Source organism: Cryptotermes secundus, unplaced genomic scaffold, assembly GCF_002891405.2.
Source record: "Cryptotermes secundus unplaced genomic scaffold, Csec_1.0 scaffold2458, whole genome shotgun sequence".
Taxonomy (NCBI): Eukaryota; Metazoa; Arthropoda; class Insecta; order Blattodea; family Kalotermitidae; genus Cryptotermes; species Cryptotermes secundus.
This window is the reverse complement of record NW_019736442.1, coordinates 726,498-748,171: the sequence shown is the minus strand read 5'-3', so window position 1 is coordinate 748,171 and position 21,674 is coordinate 726,498. Positions and strand designations below refer to the sequence as shown.

The following is a 21,674-nucleotide window of genomic DNA, read 5'->3' as shown; positions in this document are numbered from 1 at the left end:
AAGCCTAGCATATCTGTAATAACACCTAAATTTCAAGAAATATACTGAAGAAAAGATACTTAAGCTAAGTGCATCATGTTATGCAATAACACTGTTTCATACGAGGGTTGGAACTTTAACAGTGGCAACTATTTATTCACAACTTATACAAAATTGATGCATGTTTTTAAGTTTTACTATCCTTCAATGTAGTCACAGCATTGTGTACAACCCGCTGCCAGCAATGTGGAAGTCGTAGCAGCGCCTGTTGTGTTGATAGTTTGAATGGAGAGGTCTACTGCCTAAAGAATCTCTGGAACAGTTCTGAAGTGAATGCAACAAAGTGGTTCCTCCATCTTAGGAATCAAATCAAAGTCAGAAGGGCTTAAGTCTGGGGAGTATAGTGGATGGTACACCACTTCCCAGCCCCATCGATCGAACAAATCAGCCACAGCTTACCATTTCTGCATTTCCATCAAATCATGCGGAACCCATCGTGATGTAATTTTTCTCATGCCCAGGCATTCCTTCAGAATGTGAAGCACAGTCATATGCGCTAATCCTGTCTGTCGGGCCAGCTCACGAATTGCATGGCGTCGATCACTCTCCAATAACGTGGAAAGAGTATACACTTCTTCTTCAGTGACACCAGGATGACCTGGCCGACGCATGTCTGTCACAATTTGGCGTCCCTCGTTGAAGGCTTTTACCCACCTTGCCACTGTTCTGTAAGGCAATACAGATTCCCCGCAAGCCTCTTGAAGATCTTGATGACACTGCTGTGCTGTACGGCCTCTTGCGCATTCAATCTTTATCCAACTCCATTGTTCCTGTTTCGAAAACTTCGTGACAACACTACATTAGACCGCCAGGTGACATGAGGCTGTTCTTGTCACTGCGCATGTGCGTGATGTGGGAAGGGAGAGTCCATTTGCTCTGAGGTAAGGTAGGTATGTAACTAACGTGTGGTATAAGCGACATTATTTGGTTCGGTTGCATGGCATCTCTACAGCAGTGTTGCCACTATTAAAGTTCCAACTGCCATATTCAAAACAACTTATTCCCTTATTCTTATGCTATTATGAAGTACAGGGTAAGTGGTGGGGATTCACCTAACAGTAAAATGATTTCTTGCTTTAAAAGAGAAAGTCATTATGTTTAGTGCAACATGTAACATTTCAGACAGAAGTATATTTTAGACAGTAGAGATTCTACCCTTCCATGTGAGAGTACAGATTTTCCTTAGTGAACTTTACTATGAATGACCAGCATCATTTAAAAAAAATATCAATACATAGTGTTAATACAAGAAACAAGAGCTATGTTCATTAGCTAACTGCCACCCCTGCTTCCGGAAAAATTAGGTTTAAACGTGTATCAACAATTTTTAATAACTGATCTTATAGCATCATCAGCAGAATGAATGTAAGAGTGCACAGTTTAAAGTTGCTTTAGAAAGGGGCTTAAATCCACACTGCTTTTATTATGTTTATGCATATAAGAAGTTTATAAGTGATTTATAATCTACAGGATGGCCTCTATTTTATACAGTTATTTTACAATTGTATAATACTTTTGCACCCATTGTATGTATTGTATTTTTACATATGTTCTGAAATATTCCATAACATATTTTCTGACAAATTCTACATCTAAGGGATGTAACTGCACATGCAATTTAGAGAGACAGAGAGAGTGCGTGCGTGCGTGTGTGCGTGTGCAATGACAGAGCACTGGCAGAGAGAAAGCAGTTATATGTGGAGTCAGATAAATGTGAAAGGGCCAAATATTTTGGAAAAGTCCTGTAGCTCCTGTGTAAGACCACAAATACTCCTGTAGGGATAGCTCATACACTGCCAGGATCTGAGTAAATCATCTACCAAACAAGAAGCATACTATAATCTTTGCTCTCCTATTAGAGCAATGAGGATGAAAGCAAGAAGTTGGGGGGAAATTACCTGACTTTTGGTGTGTGTCCCTGGACAACTAAACAATTTGTTCTAAACCAACATGGATTGGAAAATATTAAAACAAAACAAAGGGAACAGATGACATCCTGCTGGTTTCTAGTACAGTTGTCAACATATACTCAAATTATTAATGCAACTGCCATGTTGATTCTTTCGACATAGTAAGTTTTGTACAGAATTTGTAAACATGTATGTTATTTCCCACTAAAATAAAAGTTTCACGATTACTTAAAATACTTCAACAAATCAATCAAGATACCTGTATATAGTGCACTAATTAGGTAACCTTCCCTTCAGGTATAACACAAACACAAATGCCTGTGTGTCAAAACATCAGCATCATACATCATACAAAAAATAAAGATGAACGAATCCTGATCTTGCAGTTGAAGCACATAAGGTCAAAAAAGGCCAGGATAACAGCACAAATTAAATAAAAACCACAATATTTTAGGGGGAGCACAATTTACCAATCCTTTTTCTGTCTTGCTTTCTATTTTAATATTAATTTCAAATGCTCATTTGTTCACATCCTGACCATTAATTGGTAGTAATATAAACGTGATGCAACAATGTAAACATGTTTAAGAACTGCAATATCGGTAATGGTTTGGCCTCAGTACCCATGTTATTAATTTTGATGGAGTTTTAATAAAATTTATCTTTTTTAAGTAGGGGGAGGGGGACAGATGTTCTTGTTGCCTGGGGCACATTTAGGCTTCCACAAGCCCCAGGTCAAGACTTGGAAATTTCCTGGCCTTTGACAATGAAATGAAGTGTGGGTCCTCACATATCTGACTGACCTTACCATCTCTTAGAATAAAAGAATGAATATTTATTGCAATATATAGTCTAAATATTTTAACTTAAAGATATAACAAGAGGAAGGCCCACAATCGTGTTCAGGCTAAGATTATCTGGCATCAATAATCTAGAAATCATATTTTATGTTTCAGGAAACATGCCACCCCACACAATGGAAGCTATTCAGTTTGACAGAAAGAAAGAACAGATTTTGCTCATTAAAGCACCTTACCCCATCAAACCTATCAAGAATGAGGTAATTGTGGAGGTTGCTTATGCTGGAATTTGTGGAACTGATCTTCATATAGCTGAGGTATGACAACACACTTGTCCAACACTTGTATCATTGATTATGTGGCGGGTTTATGGGGCTGACATCTTATTTTAATAGGCAGTTACATGCTGCAAGGATTGACTTTTTGGACATTAGCCATCATCATATTTTTATTTGAAACTTTTCAGGGACTAGATTCTGTCTTCATCCTCAATGGTTTCAGCTTCTTTGGTTCTATAGACTCTGGTCATTATATTACAAATGGCCATAGGTACAAGGTCTTGTGCACTTGAGTTTAAATACTTCTGCAAAAGATTTCTGTTGTGTTTGATTTATATACGAATCTGCCTTTTATTGGTACTATCGATTTTTTGCCTCACAAGTTGAGCACAGTTGGTTTTCTAATGCGAAAATTATCCTATATATAAAATATAAATAGTCTTAAAGCTGAATAATATATTGGGGAAATACAACAGACAGTCATAAGGTTTTTGTTATACAAAAGAAAATAATAAGAATAATGATGGGAGTGGGCCCAACTCATACATGTCGAGATTTATTTAAAAAGCTTGGCATTCTACCAATTTCATGTGTGTATTTGCTTTTATTGATGATATTTGTTGTTAATAGTTTGGATAAGTTTCAAACCAATAACTCTGTATATGTGTGATTGGTGCCAGAAGGAATGACCACCTTCATATACCTTCAACACATTTATCATCCTATCAGAGAGGGGTGTATTATTCAGGCGTCAAGCTATTTAACACTCTGCCGTCAAACATCACAGTTTTAAAAAAACGATAAAAAGTAATTTAGCTTTGTTTTACGAAATTATTTGCAACGTAACACATTTTACTCTATTGATGAATTTGTTGAGCATGAAAGGGGCTTAAAAGTTAAGAGTTAATAAATGGCCTGTGTGTGTGAATTATACATTGTTGAGACTTGCTTGTTGTAAGTGTAGCAGTATGTATGATATCCGTTTTTGTTATGAATTTTAATATTTTATAATTGTATTGTATTGTATTTCATTCAGTAATACCAGTTAACACAATAATTCTACAAAGTTACAAGCAAAAACATTTGTTACAATAATAAGCAATATATAAATACAACATTCCAAAAAATATACAAACTACTATATGGAGCTCTTGAATGGCTATGACAGCCAAACATAAGTACTTGCACCATTCAATTTTTAATTAAAACTGAAATTCATTTATCATATAAAAAGAAGGTTTAAATAATATAATTTTAAGTATTTTTTAAAAGCCGGAAAACCCACCGAGTTTTTTATTTTGTTTGGCACCTTACTATACAATTCTATCCCCATATTTACCACACTTTTTTTAAATAATGTAGTTCTGCAGAACTGAACATGAAAATCCTTGTTTATTCTTGTATTATAACTATGAATATTTATATTTTGTAGCAAATCTGCTTTGTACTTTTTTATGTAACATAACACCTCTAAGATATATAAAGAAGTGACCGTGAGGATGCCATAATCTTTAAAAATTTGCCTGCATGACTCTTGTTTACCAAGTCCACTAATTATTTGCAGCACCCTCTTCTGCATTTTAAATACCTTTATACTATCCCCTTCCCCCCCCCCCCCAAATATTATTCCATATCTCAAAAACAACTGAAATGCTTCTTAACATATTTGGACTCAAAAATCCTCTTAGTGATTTAATCATATAGGATGTTTTACTAAGTTTTGAACGTAATGACTTGATGTGGGTATTCCATTTAAGGTTTTCTATAATATCTATACCTAAAAATCTCAGTTCCGATGAGTAAGCAATTTCCAAGTTATTATAGAGTATCTGCGGTCTAACTACAAACGTATTTTTACTACGATGGAATGACATAGCAGCTGTTTTTTAATATTTATTAAAAGGTTATTTACCTGAAATCATGTTTCAAGCTGTTTCATGATCTTATATGTTTTCTGTTGAGCTACATCTTTATCTTTGTCCATAACCAGTACATTAATATCGTCTGCAAACAACACCATTTCCGCACCTTGTACATTTAATGGGAGATCATTTATATACAGAAGAAACAGTAGTGGTCCCAGAATTGACCCCTGTGTACCCCATGTATTATTTCTGTCAAGGGTGATATATATGTATTTTGGATGATATTTTTATTCAGGTGATTTATTTCAACAAATTGTACTTGGTGAGATAAATAAGATTTAAACCATAAATTAGTAACCCCTCTGATCCCATACTAATTTAATTTATCTAGTAATACATTGTGGTCTATCACATCATAAGCCTTTGTCAAGTCTGGATGATATGGCTTGCCAGTGTGTGTGGAATGGCAAGGTGTGAATTTGACAGTGGTTTTTCCACTCTGTGTGTGTTGTACTGACAACTTCACTTCAATGACACAGGACATTTAATGCCTACTTGCTCCTTTAATTTTTTAAAACGGTAAACGCAACATTTCACTTAAAGTATGATAAATTGGAAAAAAACTGTAGTTTTGTTTTTCTAATTTTCACACTAAGTTCAGAAATGTATATAGATAAAGTGTATTGATTCACACTGCTTTAAAATTATTTTCTTTGGCACAGTAAGCCTATCAAATTAGGAATATTACCTCAGAAATTCAGCTGGGTGTTAGTTGTGAAAACATTCCACACAGAGTCCCACGCCAGACGCATCACACCAGTACAGTTTTTTGACACACAACACGCTGTTTTTGTGGTTTTGATTTTTTCGCAGTGGAATCTTGCTTATAAAATTTCTTTCTTATTTTGGGCACTGTTTTGTCTGACGAAGGTCGACCCGGCACTTATGTTCTCCAGCATTAGAATATTTAATAGAGAGTCCCGCAATTAATTGAATTCTGACTGACAACTGGATCTATTCTTTTCCTTGTATTATTCCTACATGTTATCATCGCATTCAGAAATTTTCTTTTGTCCCATATATAATTTTGCATATTCTCCCAATGGATGTCTGTGCTTTTCTCGATTCTGTCATTCACCACAGAACTGAGAAAAGCACAAACATCTATTTTCATAGTCTAATTCCAAATCTGATAAAATTTTGTACTGATTCGGTTTTAAGTAAATATATTCTCTACTGGTCATGATAAACATACCAGCCCATTTCGTTCCTTGCTCTAGGCCTTGGCTAACCAGACTAGATGATGCGTATTTATGGAACAAAATGGAATTACAGTTGTGTCATTCATAGGCCCCCCCATACACACACAGTTTGGCCTTCCGATCGACCTTACAGGCAAAACTTTTACAGTTTGCCCTCTCCCTTTCCTTCCCCATATACGCGCGGATAAACCGGCAGGCTGCATGCCACAGTCACACATCTTTAAGTACCACAATTTCGGGTCATAGAGGTCTTCGCTACTCATTCCAGATTTCTTAGCCATCAATACTTTCTTCCGCTCCTTTCTGAAATTGCTACATTGATTGTTGATCTTTTTCAGTCGTTTCCTTGTTAGCTTGGGAATTAACTGTTTTAACTTCTTCCCTCAGTGCTGAATAAGCACTCTCTTTCATCTCACGGTTGTGGTATTCTTTGCTCTTGACCTTCTAAATAGAAGGATGACCACGAAATACCTCGCCATAGCACAAACTACAAAATCACGGTGCAAGTTTCAAAATACCCCGTCCTTAAGAAATGACACACAACGCGAAACAGTAGTGAAGAACATTAGAAAGCAGCAGCAACCACCAACTGAGCGATTGGCCTGCTGATAACGTCACACACGTGTGTTCGCCTGTCACGTGCTACGTCCTGCAGCTAGAACTGATGGGTTTCCTACCTTTTTTTTTTATTGCTAGTGGGGTGGGACTAAGTCCCTTGTAATGCGGCCACTTCTGGCCTATTGTACCAGCCCCAGACGATAGGTGAGGGTAACTGTGGAGCAATTGGTGGAATGAAGATTAGCAGGGAAATCCGAAGTACTCAAAGAAAACCTGCCCCAGCGCCACTCTGTCCACCACAAATCCCACTTCACTAGACCCGGGATCGAACCCGGGCCGCCGCGGTGGGAAGTCAGCGACTAAACGCTTGAGCTATGGCGCGGCCTTTCCTACTATTTCCTACAGTCCAACAGTCCAAACGATTCGTCGGCAGGCCGAACCACACACATGAGTTTTGCCTTTCAGTCTTCAACTGTGCAGGCCGAAAGGGAGGCAAAATTGTGTGTGCATGACGGCCCTATATATAGTGAACTGTTTATCGTTTGCTACATAGCAGTCATAACACACTCCTTAAAGTCAACATCGTCAACATCACGTCTCACAGTCTTAGACGGTTAGACGTCGATTATCCGCGTGTTTTCTCGTGGTTACAAATTCCAATCTAGAAGCAGCACTGGTCAGAATGTGCCTCAAGAGAATCGACTTTTCATTCGATCAGCATGCGGGCCAGCACACAGTATCGATATTCAATTCATAAGAATTCACCAAGGTTTGTATGGTAACTAGCGCACCGAGTGTTGAAATAGAAAACTTTTTCAAAGAATTCAAATGTATTACAACTCCGAAGTTCAAAGTGGGACAATGAATATACAAAATGATAACCTGAAATTTCCTCTTTAATTTCATACCAAATTATATGAAGAACAACGGTTCAAAATATGAGCTGAAACTAAGTACTGCACTACGTGTCCCAGGTAGGGACTTCGAGGGACTATGACACTGAAGGGTTAAATACAAACTGGTCATGGATAATGTCCAGAAATTCAATCATTGTACAATATACCATCATCAGAAACTTTTATATCTTATATGTTGGCTTCTCAGATTCAATTTTAGCTGATTTTATTCAATATTTGTGATGAAATGGTAATGGAACAGGGTTCCCAATGAGTTTCTTCAGATTTCTTCTGCTAATCAACATTCTACCATTCCTCCATACTCATCTGTAGTTGCCCCCTGAGATGTGTGATAAACTTAATTAGGAAGCACATTATCACATCCTCAGACTTTAAGTAGGGTACTTCATCTCTGACTCAGCACTTTACTTGTTATAGTAAAGATTTTTTTTATGTACTGAAGGCCTGGTATGTCTCTGACAGAAAGGTGAACTGCATGTAGCAGAAAAATGAATCTTGAAAGGCTGACTGACTTAAAATACTGAGTATAACATTGCACAGAATTTACATGAGTTTCAAGTGCATGATATTTCTATGGTCTCTCTCCACGTACTGTGTTTTCTCCCTTCAAGTCACAAACATTCCTGTCAAGAACCCATAATAAACTCATAAAATGATCAAATTTATGAAGATAAAACCCTTAACTGTCAGTGATGCAAACTTATCTCAAACTGTAAACTTCATACAAACATACAGATATAATAACTATACTTTTGGAAGAGCTGCAGTATACTGATAATTATGTACTCCTTATCAATAACAACTTACCTTTGCAGAATGCTTGTATTTTATGACTGTTGAATGTTCTACAGATTGTCATCTGGGATGTTATGACTTAGTCTGGTATATATTTATCAACATTTTGGGAAAACCTGCCACTTCCATTCTCAGGGTAAGAGAAAGACTCTTCTACCCTGAAGATGGAGGCAGAAGATTCACAGAAACGTTGATACTGATCTACCAGGCCACACTGCATCACATTGCATAAGACAGTAATTTTCATAGTCACCCTGCTCCTGAACCTCAATTTCACAGAACACATATCCTTATTGGTATTTTCTAAATGATTCTGGCAATGGCATATAACACTCAGGATTATTGGGCTTTTAAATTTTGGCCATTGCCTGGTATTATAAAAACACAAAAGAACACAATGTCTCAGAAACTGGATCTGTTTCCATCCTCAGATGAGGGGTGTGAGACACCTAATCTAGATGGTCCATTAGAAAGAGCTAACTTCAATCACACTGGACAACCTCTATCAGTATAACTACAGCTATATAAACACCTGAGATCAGGCTTTGTCAGTACGAGAAAACAGGAGAAATGTGAAACGTTGTATTCCTTCATGTTTTTAGAATACCAGATGATGCACAAAGTCCAAAAACCCAGTAATCCTGACATAAATGTCATTGCTTCCAGGGAGCATTCCCTTGTCGTGATGATCCTGTCATTTTGGGACATGAGTTCAGTGGAGTAGTATCTGCTGTTGGGCCAGAGGTCACTCATCTGAAACCTGGTGACCATGTTGCTGTGGATCCAAACAGGTCAGAAAATAATAAGAGTGCTGAATAATCCATCCATATGATAAACAGTGTTGCCAAATGTAAAGGAGCTACAAATCATGGCTTCCTGCCCATATTTCAATCTCTCTCTCTCTCTCTCTCTATATATATATATATATTATTTAACAGCTAAAAAGAGGACACAAAGAATGACACAGTGATTATATAAATATTATGTTCACATTGTTCATTGTTTAAGGTATGTTTTGAGAGTTCGCTCCTCTAGGACTGAGGGTTACTAACAACAGAATAAAAGATAATAAAAATCTGTTGTAATGATAACCAATTGTCTGATGACAGCAGTACAGTCAACTCCTAAAATAACATGAATATCAATTGTGTCCCACAAAAATCAGTCATTAACATAAACTGATATAGTAAAATAAAACATTCTCAGAAATCTTTAGAGCATGATGATCTCATTAAGACTGATTCTCTTAGGGAGACATATCAGGGGATAGTACAGCAACTGTGGAAAAATCTAAATGAGACTGACATGGAACACACTGGTAAGAATTGAAATTTGCCACACATCAAAGAAAACAGACTTCGTAATCTCTGGGGTCAGGGACAAATGTTGCCTCATTGTGAAGGTCACTCGGTTCATCTGGGGGCATGGAAAGAAATAAGATGAGAAGCTATGCTACACGTTTATATGTTGGCTTTTACTTGAGTTTTCTGATGTCAGTAGGCTCAGCTTGCAGACTGGTTATCCTCACTAAGGCTTGTCTTTGTGGGTTTCCTCAACTGTTTGAAGCAACCACCTGGATAGTACTTCAAATTATGCCATGACCACATCCTACCAAATCCTTTCCAATTCATTACTCATTCATCATCCAGTTATTTGACATAAGGGTCTGAATTACTGATAGTGTTCCTAAATAAACCAAGTATACAGAATAAAACTGAGAATTTTATATACAGTGGAGTTGAATCTTATATGATATTTACATTGTAAAGGTGGCACGTAAACCCAAAATCACAGTCAAAAGTACCCTTGGAAATCCATTAAATCATCCATACAATACATGTTTTTTAGCCCAATTTCCTTATTTTTTTAAAAAAGGGGCATATGAGGTCACCTTGCTGCCTGTCGGGTTGAGTAACTTGCTGCTGGCCCTTGCTAGCACAGTCATTCTTGGTTCCGAGTTCCATGGGACCCATGACCATATTTTACTCTCTCACAGTTCTGAGAGTCATACAACTGATTTGACTCTCTCTCATGCTGTGTCCTTTTTACGTAACTTCAGGACAGACCACAGAGAAAACACCACCTGCAACAGTTGGATGTGTGATTTTCTATGCAGTCCATNTACAAAAATACCCATATTCAGGCATGCTGAACTGAGGCAAAGCCAGGGATTAATCTTATTGAGTGCAGAACCACCCACACTATTAAATTTTTATTGTTTCTTTTTTCTGGTGAGCACATATTGAATTCATGTAAGTTAAATGTGTGTATGACACAATACCATTGTAGTATGCGTTGTGTGGCTGAAGTAAGGGATGTTTTCTCAAGGTGTTACAATTGATTAATGATGCATGGCACAGCCCTGACCTGGAAGTCTGCTGCTTAGCACGAATAGTGAGCACTGTGCAAGCTGGTGGATGTGCATGACTTCTTCTTGCAGGTGGTGCGTGGCCTGTATCTTGGCTGGGACACCACCTATCCTGACTGAGGCTCTTTGTGCTTTCCTTGCCCTTCCAGCAAATGCTGGAGAAGTACCTAAAATTCAGCTATGGCCACTTCTTACCACATCCTTTCCAATCCATTATTCTGTATCATTCAGTGTGAATGGCTGTCACCATTTTCTGAATTAACTAGCCTTATCCTTGGGATAAGGAAAATAACATTAGTGATTCTTTGAAGTGGTAATCCTATATCTTAAAAAAACTTCATGATGTGATAAGGCATCCTTTAAATGAAGCTGCTCCTTTTTTCACATACTTTTGCACTGCCCTGACAAATCTGAAGTGATACATTAATCATAAATAGATTCACTCCTCATATAGAGGGATCTGGGACTGAAAATGTAGTGCTCTATTGATAATATCAGTTGCAAAATGTGGCAGTACAGTAAAAGAATTATGCATGCAGTGGCATGAATAATACAAACTGTAGCAACATGTGCATTCAATTGTTATATCTCAAGTGAACTCTGAGGAACAGGAAGAGTTTTCTATATTTAACTTAAGAACAGATGTAACACATGAAACAAAAAGGTCTCTCAAGACTTCTTTCAGCACTCTTCCTCAATGTTCAACCATGTCCCATTTCTGTATTTTCCATCCATTTCAAAACTGTGTAGAATGGCACAGTGGTAATGCTTCAGACTTCTATTCAGGAGTCCCCATTTCAAGTCTTAGCTCGACATCTGCTATCCTGACTCAGGTTTCCATCATTTTCCTAAATAACCCCAGGGTAGTACCTTCACTAGACCATGACTACTTCCTGTCCAATTCATTATCCACCCATCTGCCATTCAATGCTATATAGGCTGAGATACCATCGACAGCATTTCAGAACAAATCAGAAACAGCCTTTTAGCAGAATACAACGCAAAATTCAAAGAAAGAAAAAAAATCTAAGCATAAAAAAAAACATATGGAAGGGATAATGATCTTGTTTAGAGGAGTCACAGTTCTGATAATGCCGAGGTGATTGTCACAGCGGCTGCCACTATTGTGAGCTGTGTCACGGGGGTAACTACCACCTCTGCAAGGTGGGAGGAATCAACAACACGGTTGGAATATGGAAGGATGGTGGCTGGGCTCAGTACTGCAAGGTGGCTGCCGAGCAGGTGCACAAGGTTCCTCATCATATCACACTGGAGCAAGGTAGAGTCACACTATCTAATCTTATGGATAAGGAACAGGACAACACATTGACACACAAACGTGCATGAGATTTGAGGGTTCACACTGGCCAACTGCCATACCATGTTGAAAACATCGGTTCTCTTCCGATCACCGAAGTTTAGCAACATTGGGCGTGGTTAGTACTTGGATGGGCGACTGCTTGGGAACAACACCTGTTGTTGGCACTTCATTTTAGAGGCTGCGCCATAGCTCAAGCGGTTAGTCGCTGGTTTCCCACTGTGGCGGCCCAGGTTCAATCCCGGTTCTGGTCAAGTGGAATTTGTGGTGGACAAAGTGGTGCTGGTTCAGGTTTTCTCCAAGTACTTCGGTTTCCCCTGCCAATCTTCACTCCACCAATTGCTCCACAATCACCCTCACCTATCATCTGGGGCTGGTACAATAGGCCAGAAGTGGCCACAGTACAAGGGACTTAGTCCCACCCCACCAGCATTAAAAAAGAAAGAGGTTCTCACTGCCATGACTATGGCGATTACTGTCTTCTGGCATATGATCCTCTGTAGTCTGGTAGATTGTTATAAACATTCAGATGAACCTGCGTCCTCCACCTTCAGAGTAAAATGTTGAAGGCAGCAAATTTCTCTGAAACATAGGTAAGCATCTGCCAGTCTTCAAGGCCTAACATCTCAGATGACAGTATAGGCAACTTCTGCACTTAAAACCAAATTGGTTCCTGGAAACCTGTAAGTCTAGTTTCGCCCAAGCACAATGTTATAAAATGCAGTTCCATTGCTGTAAACCTATTTCATATGCTAAAATTAGAAGTGACTAAGAAAATGGAGGAAAGTTAAGTAAAACACTAATTACATGCTTTTACACACATTTGTTAACAAATGAATACACACGTTCAATACAAAAACAAAATACATTTTAAGAATTTGTATCACTAAAGTTCAACTCTTTCCTACTACATTATTTGTACTCTGAGGGGAGGAACGATTACTGGACAAAAGGGGGCAATATAAGTTTGGTTGATTGGGAGATTGAGACTCAGTGTTTTTCTCTCACTGGATCTGAGTGGCAGAGGCTTCTTAAAATAGGAATCCAAAGAGTTTTCAACTGAAACCTTTATGTATTCATTCCCTGTAGCAAGCACAGGCTTGTTGAAGTAACCTTTGAAGGATTATCCATCTTAAAAATTTTCAGCACCCACTCAGTACCCTTAGACGCAGTGTGATGAATGTTTGCAGCTGTCCTTGCAGAGCCCTTGTCATGTATATCGCATGGGTGGGATCGGATTGCTCCCATTCCTGTGGGCTCCAGAATCCTAATCCTTGGAGCAGGAATCATTGGCAACCTGTGGGCCAGTGTTCTGCACCTTCAAGGACATCGCAGAGTGATCGTCAGTGAGCCGCAAGAGGCACGCAGAAAACTCATGATGAACTTAGGTGAGCAACAAGAGAACAATTCTACATTTCCTAATACAGCCATTTTTATTTTTCTGTATTGTGTAGTTGCAAATGGCATAAGATTTATGGATGATGACTTAAAAAATGTGGAGGGAAGCTGTTACAGCCTACACCCAGGTATTTTAAGGCAAGTTACATGCCTGGAAAGTCAATGAAAACCACAAAACTCTTCGGCCTGAAGAACTCACTTCTGGAATAGGAATTGAACGGGTTAAAAGTTAAAATTCTGATGATGACACAACTGTTCAAATTCAAATTTAATCTGTAAAATCATAGTAAATAAAGAGATGCTGTATTCAAAACGTCTTTGTTACACATTTCATAAAACAATCTTGTGTTGGTTTACAAATTTTGCTAGTGGCACAGTAGTTGTATCCTCACTGGGCAGGCTTAAACATTTAAAATGGAATGGACACACTTCACATCTACTGCTAAAAAACCATAAAAGGTGAGCTGAAACAGCCAAAGGTATACAGTATGGGGAAGAGGAGTCCACTGTAATCAAGTGCACTATTTACGTAAACATAGCAACTCAGACACAATGACCAGCTTGTGTTCCTGTACAGTGTCCAGTGGAATATCAGCCCACCATCAAGCAATTAAAGCAATGTGTTTCATTTGCTCATTTTAGAGACCAACTTTGACATCATCACACCTGATGAACTAAAGGCTCACCGAGCCAAGGACCCAAGCTGGGGTGTGGACCTGGTGATCGACTGTAGTGGCTACGCCCCCGCTATGGAAGAGGCCCTGCTACTCATCAGCCCTGGAGGAAAAATGTGTATTTTTGGCGTTACATCACCACAAGCCAGAATAAGGTAACTCCTTACAGAGGAGCTGTTATACTGTGGCTTTTCCACATACAGTATTATCCAGCATGACATCAGACTGTACCTGCAGAAAACACGGTGTGAAATGCATGTGTGTAATCTGGATCAGATGATAAGGTGCTGCCACTCAGATGACAGAAGTGTATTGTACAACACATACCTAAGAAAGTTTGCTGTGTTATAATGTGCACTGGATTCATGTTACATTATGCTGGCTGTTGTTTTGATGTTAACGAAACACAAAATTAGTTGGCACATTACAGAAAGATCTTTGTTTGCTCTATTGTTGCTATATATTAGATGATGAGGTACCACAATAATCAGGAGTTTGTGTTATTTAATTTTTAACCCTTTAAACACAGCAAATACTATAGGGTCGTTATAAATTGAAAGAATTTGTCTGCAGACCACAAAGGCATGTGCACAGTGACAATGGGTTGTGGGATTGTCAATGTTCTAAAAGAAAACCACATAAATCTGTAACAATTGTATATATTAAATTGTATAAATTGAATGTACAGAATAGCTGCAAAGCTATGTGGAATGTCAAAAGTTGGCTGGCCCTGAAAAGGGCAGTTTGTTCCACTGTGAGTGCGCTGGTAGAATTTGCTCCTTTGTAGTAGACCAAGTCTTTACCGTCTTTACAGCCATTCAGCTGGTTTGTCCAGCTGGTAATGTGGTGCTCCGTGCGCCTGTAGGAACAGCTGCCTATGGCGCGATTGCTGGAGAGTGGCGGCAACTATGTTAGCTGCCTGGTCGCAGAGCAAGGTTGCTCGAGATTTGCGGCAGCTACGTTAGCTGTCTGGTAGCAGAGCGCGGTTGCTGGAGAGTTGCGGCAGCTGTCTTTGGCACATTCATGAGCTGATGACTCTGATGACTGATCGCTCTGAACTGAATGTGATCACTGATGATTGCAAGGTCAAGGTCAAGGTCATGNCTCTGTCAGTCCAGGCTAGGTACAGCAGATTATGCCCTTATATATACATATATATATATTTCCTAGTAGTATTAGCTACCACGGCAGTATAGTCACTTGAACGGTCGTATGCCTGACCGCCGCCAAGTTTAAGCCTCTTATACTTTCTGTGTCGGGCTTCGCCTTGTCCGATGTTGCGAACATTCTCATTATCATGATTTTGTATGACTTCTGCTTGTTGCCTGCATAATTTTGTTATGTAATCATATATGTAAGGGATTTTGAATGCCATGTGCAAATCGCAGACCCACTGATGATTGTGAGCTTTGGGCTCTGCTTTTATACCATGCTTGCTGGGTGGAGCTTAAACTTGTAGTAGCAATTGTGAGCACTGATTGGCTAGCGCACGTGATGATCTACAGGTGGGCTGGACATTGAGTGATGTATAAATACGAGTGGTGGTAGCAATGTGCGGCAATGATTAGATCAGAGTGATCGATCGCCCACAGAGGGTGATTGACTTTGACTTTGACTCTGAATGTGAGGCAATGTGATATTGAATAGGAGTGAGTGCTGTCTGTTAGTCCAGCGAAACCACGCGTTAGTATGTGGGATGTTCCCACAGGTTGAAGCAAAACTCTGAAGAACAGATTTTGGAGATTAACTAGGTCACTAGAATGTTCAGTGATTAGACATGGGGTTTGGATTGGTAACTGGATTTATTAATTATTGTACCAGTTCAGTCCCTTTCTGTTGATGATGATGGTCTTCACCAGTATCTTAGAATGACACACATTCACATATGTTTTAGATATGGTATAATATGACATACTAAAGGAAAGTGTATACAAAAGGTGCCTGTGATTTCTTTGTTGACCACACAATTCTGTTTTTTTTGGATGCAGCATTTCCCCATTCCAGATGTACATGGATGAGCTGACTATCATCGCAGTCAACATCAACCCCTTCAGTTTCCCCAAGGCAATGGGCTGGATTGATGCCATGGGCTCCAGGTAGGTTATGGGATGTTCTGAAATAATAAGATTTGTGGAGAAGCTGGTTCAGCACCATGACTTTGAGATAATAAAAAATGTCTGTAGAAAAGGTATACTCATCCTTGTAACAGGCTGTAGAAGCCCATAGGGTTGTGAGATGTTGAGGCTCCCACACTTTCCAAAAAATTGGCTCACAGATGGCATGAGGCTGTCAGCCTTACACGCCAGCTGCCCTTTACCTCCAGGAAGATTCCCGGTACTCATTTCTGTTAGAGGCTGAGCTGACCCCAGGGCCAGGGGTGGAAGCATCAGATCAATTGAGAAATCCAATGACCTCATCAGGAATCGAACCTGTGACCTTCCATCTCGTAGCATAGTGCCTCAACCAGCTATCAGTAAAAATGACAAACGGAGAAGCAAACCTTCCTTCATCGATAAACATGAAATAGTGGTATTCAAAGTTACATACAAGGTGCAAGTTGCACTGCAATGCGAGTGCACTAAACCCTAAGGTAATAGGGCAAAGTGTGGAGAATTCAACAGTACACAAATCAAAACGTAAGTATACTGAACAAGTGTGGAAATATACAGTGTAACAATTCTGATGCATTCATTCAGTTCAACTATCTGAAACACTGTAAAACTTGCAGAAAACGTGTATTGGGCATGAGATATGGATACTTGATCTTTGACTTACGAAAGAGTTCTTAAGCCCATTTCATACATTAAGTAGTTTCTCATACAAAATAATGTATTTGGCAGCAGTTGAGGCCTAAGGTTATCAAAACATCCTATTTAACCTATGCTACTGAATGCAGTTTACTTTATAAATGAACAGTAAATAATAAATTACACATCCACAAATAAGAAGACAAAAGTGAATAAATCAGAATAAAATCGAAGAGTTGTTATGCTGTTTGTATGTATGGATGGTAGCCAAGTCAAACATATCATGGAGAGATTGTACTTCCTTTTCTTCACAACTTTTGTTCAAAATAGTTTTTACTCTGATAAATATCTACGAGTTTTTGCTTAAGAGGCACTCAGAATGACATGTAGATACTCACATAAAGTGTCCATTATTGTGGTACAACTTTTGAAAAAACTGGATCAGGTTCTTAGTTAAAACTCCCATACATAAAATTTGATGAAAATCTACTGACCATTTTTCAAACTCTTTCATGCATATAAATTTTAATTGACATGCCACACATTTGTGGAAAACAATGCTGGCATTTGGTTGAGTGTCAAGTTATATTATTGAAATGGATTTAATCAATGTATTGCCAGGCAACAGCTCTGTAAACATGATCCAACATGCAACAATAGAGGAAGCTTTTTTCCGTGTCTGCGGTGACGTCACAACAGTGGACAGTGATCATGTGACATGTGTTTTCTGTAGATCTGACAGACATGCCAATAGGCTGGCTGGATCACATGATGGGTTTACTACAGGCTCATGTCCTTTCCTCGGCTACATAATTAAAGCAGTTATAAGTTATGAATAATAGCGGCAGAAGCACGTGAACAAGCAAGCAAGGAGATAGCCATGGGAAGTTCATAGTTGAAAAAGAACTAGAAGTCAGCCTGTGAAGATTTTACGTGTGATTAGAAGACTGTATTTATGTGTAATATCTGAAGTGTGTGATTCAGTGAGACTGTTATAGTTCCTGTGTTATAAACCAGTGAAGACTGGTGCGGATAGACTGACGAGATTAGTATGGAGTGATTGTACATTGTGTAAAGGCAGAGTAGTGTAATAATTAACTGTAGTTATGACATGTAAGTATCCAATAAATGCAATTACCAACCCAAACCCGCATCTTAGTCACTATGACACGTGACAACTGATATTAGAAGTGGTATGGATTGAATCAGATTGTTCAAATTGGATTTACGATTGCATCTTGTAGTTATATCACCATATTATGGAGATACAACAGACGCTGGAACTCCAGCTGGCCAGAAGGAACGCCACTATAAAAGAACACATGCAAGAAATGATGGCAAAAATGGAAACCAACCAAGACAAGTTAGAGGCCGATAGAAAAGCTGACTTAGAGCACATGCAAGACATGCTGCTCAGGATAGACACAGACCGGAAAGAGGACCAAGAGGAAATGAAAGATTTATGGGCAAGGTTGGAACCTAAGATACAGGCCAACCAAGCAAAGATGGACATAAAGCTAAAGGAGATGAGCAAAAAATCAAATCTGGGAATGTGGAAATGAGATCCATAGTTGATGCCTCGATAGCAGACATGAAGAAGGATCAAAAAGAGACAATGGACTGCCAAGAAGTGATGAAGGCCAATTCAGAGAAGATGGAGTCGACTGATCATGTGATAGCCATCTTGGAAAAGATGGAAGCCACGGATTTGAAGGAAAGTCCAGAGGAAATGTAATCCAATGTGGAACATCCCTACAGAAGAGGCTGCAATGAAATCTATGGGAACAATGAAGAAGTGACACAGAGGCCGGCATCTAGCTGCAGGGTGATGCGGAGAGCCAAAGGAACTGATCCGAGGAGATCGTGGATGCTGGAGGAAGCTGGCTACTGCCTGCAGGAAGGTGTTCTGTCGTACAGCAATGGCACAGAACAAGGGAAATGTCTTCAGAAAATTTCGGACGCATGGAAATTGTGGACTGCGAAAGGAATTGGCCGCAGCCAGCAGGAAGATGACCCATTGTGCATAAGTGGTACAGCGCGAAGGCTGTGGGATTCAGGGACGTAGTCATGAAGGACCATCGGTCAAACAGGGATTGAGAAAGAATCAGATCAGGAATAAATTTGCAAGAGGAAAGGATGGACACTTGGAAGGAGACAAATGATGCGCTAGGAAAGCCCCAATGGAACCAGGAACCGAGACCTCGAGGAGCAGCTACGGCCAGCTACGGCTTGGAAGTGAGAGGACAACCAGCGAATTCGACAGGAAGGCTTTGGAACTGGAGTTCATAAAGTAAGCAACTGGGATGTCCAGAGGGTTATGGAAAATGAGGAACTGGACCTTGTGGAGGCGTCAGCCCCCTTCAAAGAGGAAAAAAGACTGTTATAGTTTCCGTGTTATAAGCCCATGAAGACTAGTGCACACAGACTGAAGAGATTAGTGTGGAGTGATTGTACATTGTGTAAAGCAACAATAGTGTAACAATTAATTGTAGTTATGACCTGTAAGTATCCCATAAATCCAATTACCAATCCAAACCCATGTCTTAGTCACTGTGACATTATTTATTCTACCCATTACATCCTGAAATCANGGGGGGGGGGAACATTTGTTCTGTTGTACCTGGCAAACTCCCCTACAGCCACTAAACTTATAGTAATCTTCATTTTATACTGCAAAATATTTCTGTTTGTTGATTTAAAGCCATGAAGAAAACTCACTCTCTCATTTATACAAACAATGTAAACACTGAAGTTAGAACTTTCATGCAACATTTGAGGTTCTCACAGTGTTGAATATGAAGACTACTGTCCTCCATGGCATGATACATAATCTGGTAGAAAGTTGCCAGTGTTTTGGAGGAAACTGCTGCCCATGTCTTGAAAGGTTGAAGACTCTTCTATCCTGAAGATGCAGGCAGCTAGTTCCTTTAAAATACTGGTAGCTTCAGACTAGACTAGACAGCATCATATCCCAAAAAAACAGCAGTTTTTCATTATCTCAAGGATGCATTCTTTATCAGAGATGAGTGGTTAGTGATGTGATGTGTGCTCCTGTTTGCAGGTATCTGGACTATGGGCATCTTGGCATCAAGACATATACTCTTAGCCAGTACAAAGAGGCTCTGGAAGCCCTGAAGAAGGGATCCATTGCTAAAGCAATATTTAAAATTAAGTGAGAGAACTTGAAGTGCTCAGAGTTGCAACCAAACACACATGCCTTTGGCAGAAAATCTGGACATGTAGAAATGTCTGCATTGTGACACTGTGAATCTGTCCACTGATTCTGAAAATACATAACCAACAGACCCTCTCTGCAATTAGAGTAATAATATCCACAGAAAAATTTTCAGATTTTCACAGTGGTGAGTGTTCAATGTGGTCTTTGGAGCTGAGACACCACATAGTCTTGCAGATGCATACCAATGTTTAGAGGAACATCCTGCCTCATTATTCAGGGTCAAAGTTTGTAGAGAATACAATCATGTATATACAGGCAGGCTGCGAGGAAGGTACTCAGACCCATGGTAGGGGGAGAGGAGATAAGAGTGCAGTGAAGGTCAATAGGAACGGTGAAGAGGAACTGTAAGAGCAAATTAATGGCCCTTCACAGGGTCCAGAACAATTCCATTGCATGAAGGATATGGAACTGTCTGAAGATGCAGGCAGCATGTTCCTGTGAAATGTTAAGAGTCAGCCTACAATAATAACACATGAAGTATGAATCTACAAGACTGTATTCCACAAATATACTCACGCTGTACACTTCTAAGAGAATCAAGCATTGTGTAATTAATGTACACAGAGGTCTGATCTTGATCTCAGGACATGTGGCAAATTCATCAGCTCCCAGTCTGGGTGTGCAACTGGGTTACAGTTGACACAGTCCCTTGCTAGTTCTTTCCTGGCTGTACATTTCAAGGCACATGTCCAGTTGGCTGAACCTTCCATTTCTTCAATGATAATACCTTTACTACCTAAAATATACCTTCTAGCCCTAGAGAACTGGGACACTTAAAATCCCCTATTCCTGAAAAATACGATGTTCCCCTCACTTTTAAAGGTTTCTAATGGTGGCATATAGCACACATGATTACTGTGTTTTGGAGCTTTGCCCATCATCCAGTATTCTAAAGAATACGTTTCAGATACTGGATCCATTTCGATACCCATGTGAGAAGGTGGGAGGCATCTACTGCTGGGTCTTTTAGAAAGTTTGGTGTAGTCACCGAGGCCAGAAGCAGATCCAGTTTCTGAAATGCTGTGTTCCTTACAATATCATATAAGGGATAAAGACCAAAAACTCAGTAATCCTGTCAACCCTGTCTTACAATGTTGCTGACATACTTAAAATCTTTATTTCTGGACAATGTGGTTACCCATGACAGTCGAAACTTTTCCTCAACTGGGGGCTAGTATCATTTTCCCCACTACAGATACGAGTATGATGATGGACTATTCCCGTATTAGTATAAGTGGTACCTTCTAAAATCCTGAACAGAAATCAGAACACTGTGGCAGGTAAGTAAGACATGAGATTCTCATAGCAGTAAAACACAAATACAGCAAACCCACACTAATCAAAATATTAAAAATAAAAAAATTCTGTTCACAGTTGAGTACATACTTTAAAGACACATGGCATTTAGGAGCAAGAATTACAGCAAGATGACTTTCAAACTGTGTTGAGGGCAGCTGGAGAGCCTGAAACCACGCAAGAAAATATCCAAGACTGGCTTGAGCTCGAT

At 39.3% G+C, this 21,674-nt stretch overlaps 1 protein-coding gene and 1 pseudogene across 1 annotated transcript; both read left to right on the top strand.

The window, feature by feature from the left end:
• The first annotated feature begins 2,869 nt into the window (after window positions 1-2,869).
• On the top strand, window positions 2,870-20,703 carry LOC111869992 (D-arabinitol dehydrogenase 1). The gene is made up of 7 exons (XM_023861901.2): window positions 2,870-3,066; window positions 9,091-9,215; window positions 11,905-12,071; window positions 13,301-13,498; window positions 14,151-14,337; window positions 16,171-16,278; window positions 19,991-20,703. The coding sequence occupies exons 1-7, from the start codon at window positions 2,911-2,913 to the stop codon at window positions 20,103-20,105; spliced, it is 1,056 nt and encodes a 351-aa protein (XP_023717669.1). The 5' UTR covers window positions 2,870-2,910; the 3' UTR covers window positions 20,106-20,703.
• On the top strand, window positions 12,159-12,277 carry LOC111869999 (annotated as a pseudogene).
• Window positions 20,704-21,674: the final 971 nt, after the last annotated feature.

Bases quoted from the DNA above. Each gene is read 5' to 3' on its own strand.
- LOC111869992 (XM_023861901.2), top strand. From the start codon at position 2,911: ATGCCACCCCACACAATGGAAGCTATTCAGTTTGACAGAAAGAAAGAA. The intron at 3,067-9,090 runs GTATGACAACAC...CATTGCTTCCAG, and splicing joins CTGATCTTCATATAGCTGAG to GGAGCATTCCCTTGTCGTGA. The intron at 16,279-19,990 runs GTAGGTTATGGG...TCCTGTTTGCAG, and splicing joins ATTGATGCCATGGGCTCCAG to GTATCTGGACTATGGGCATC.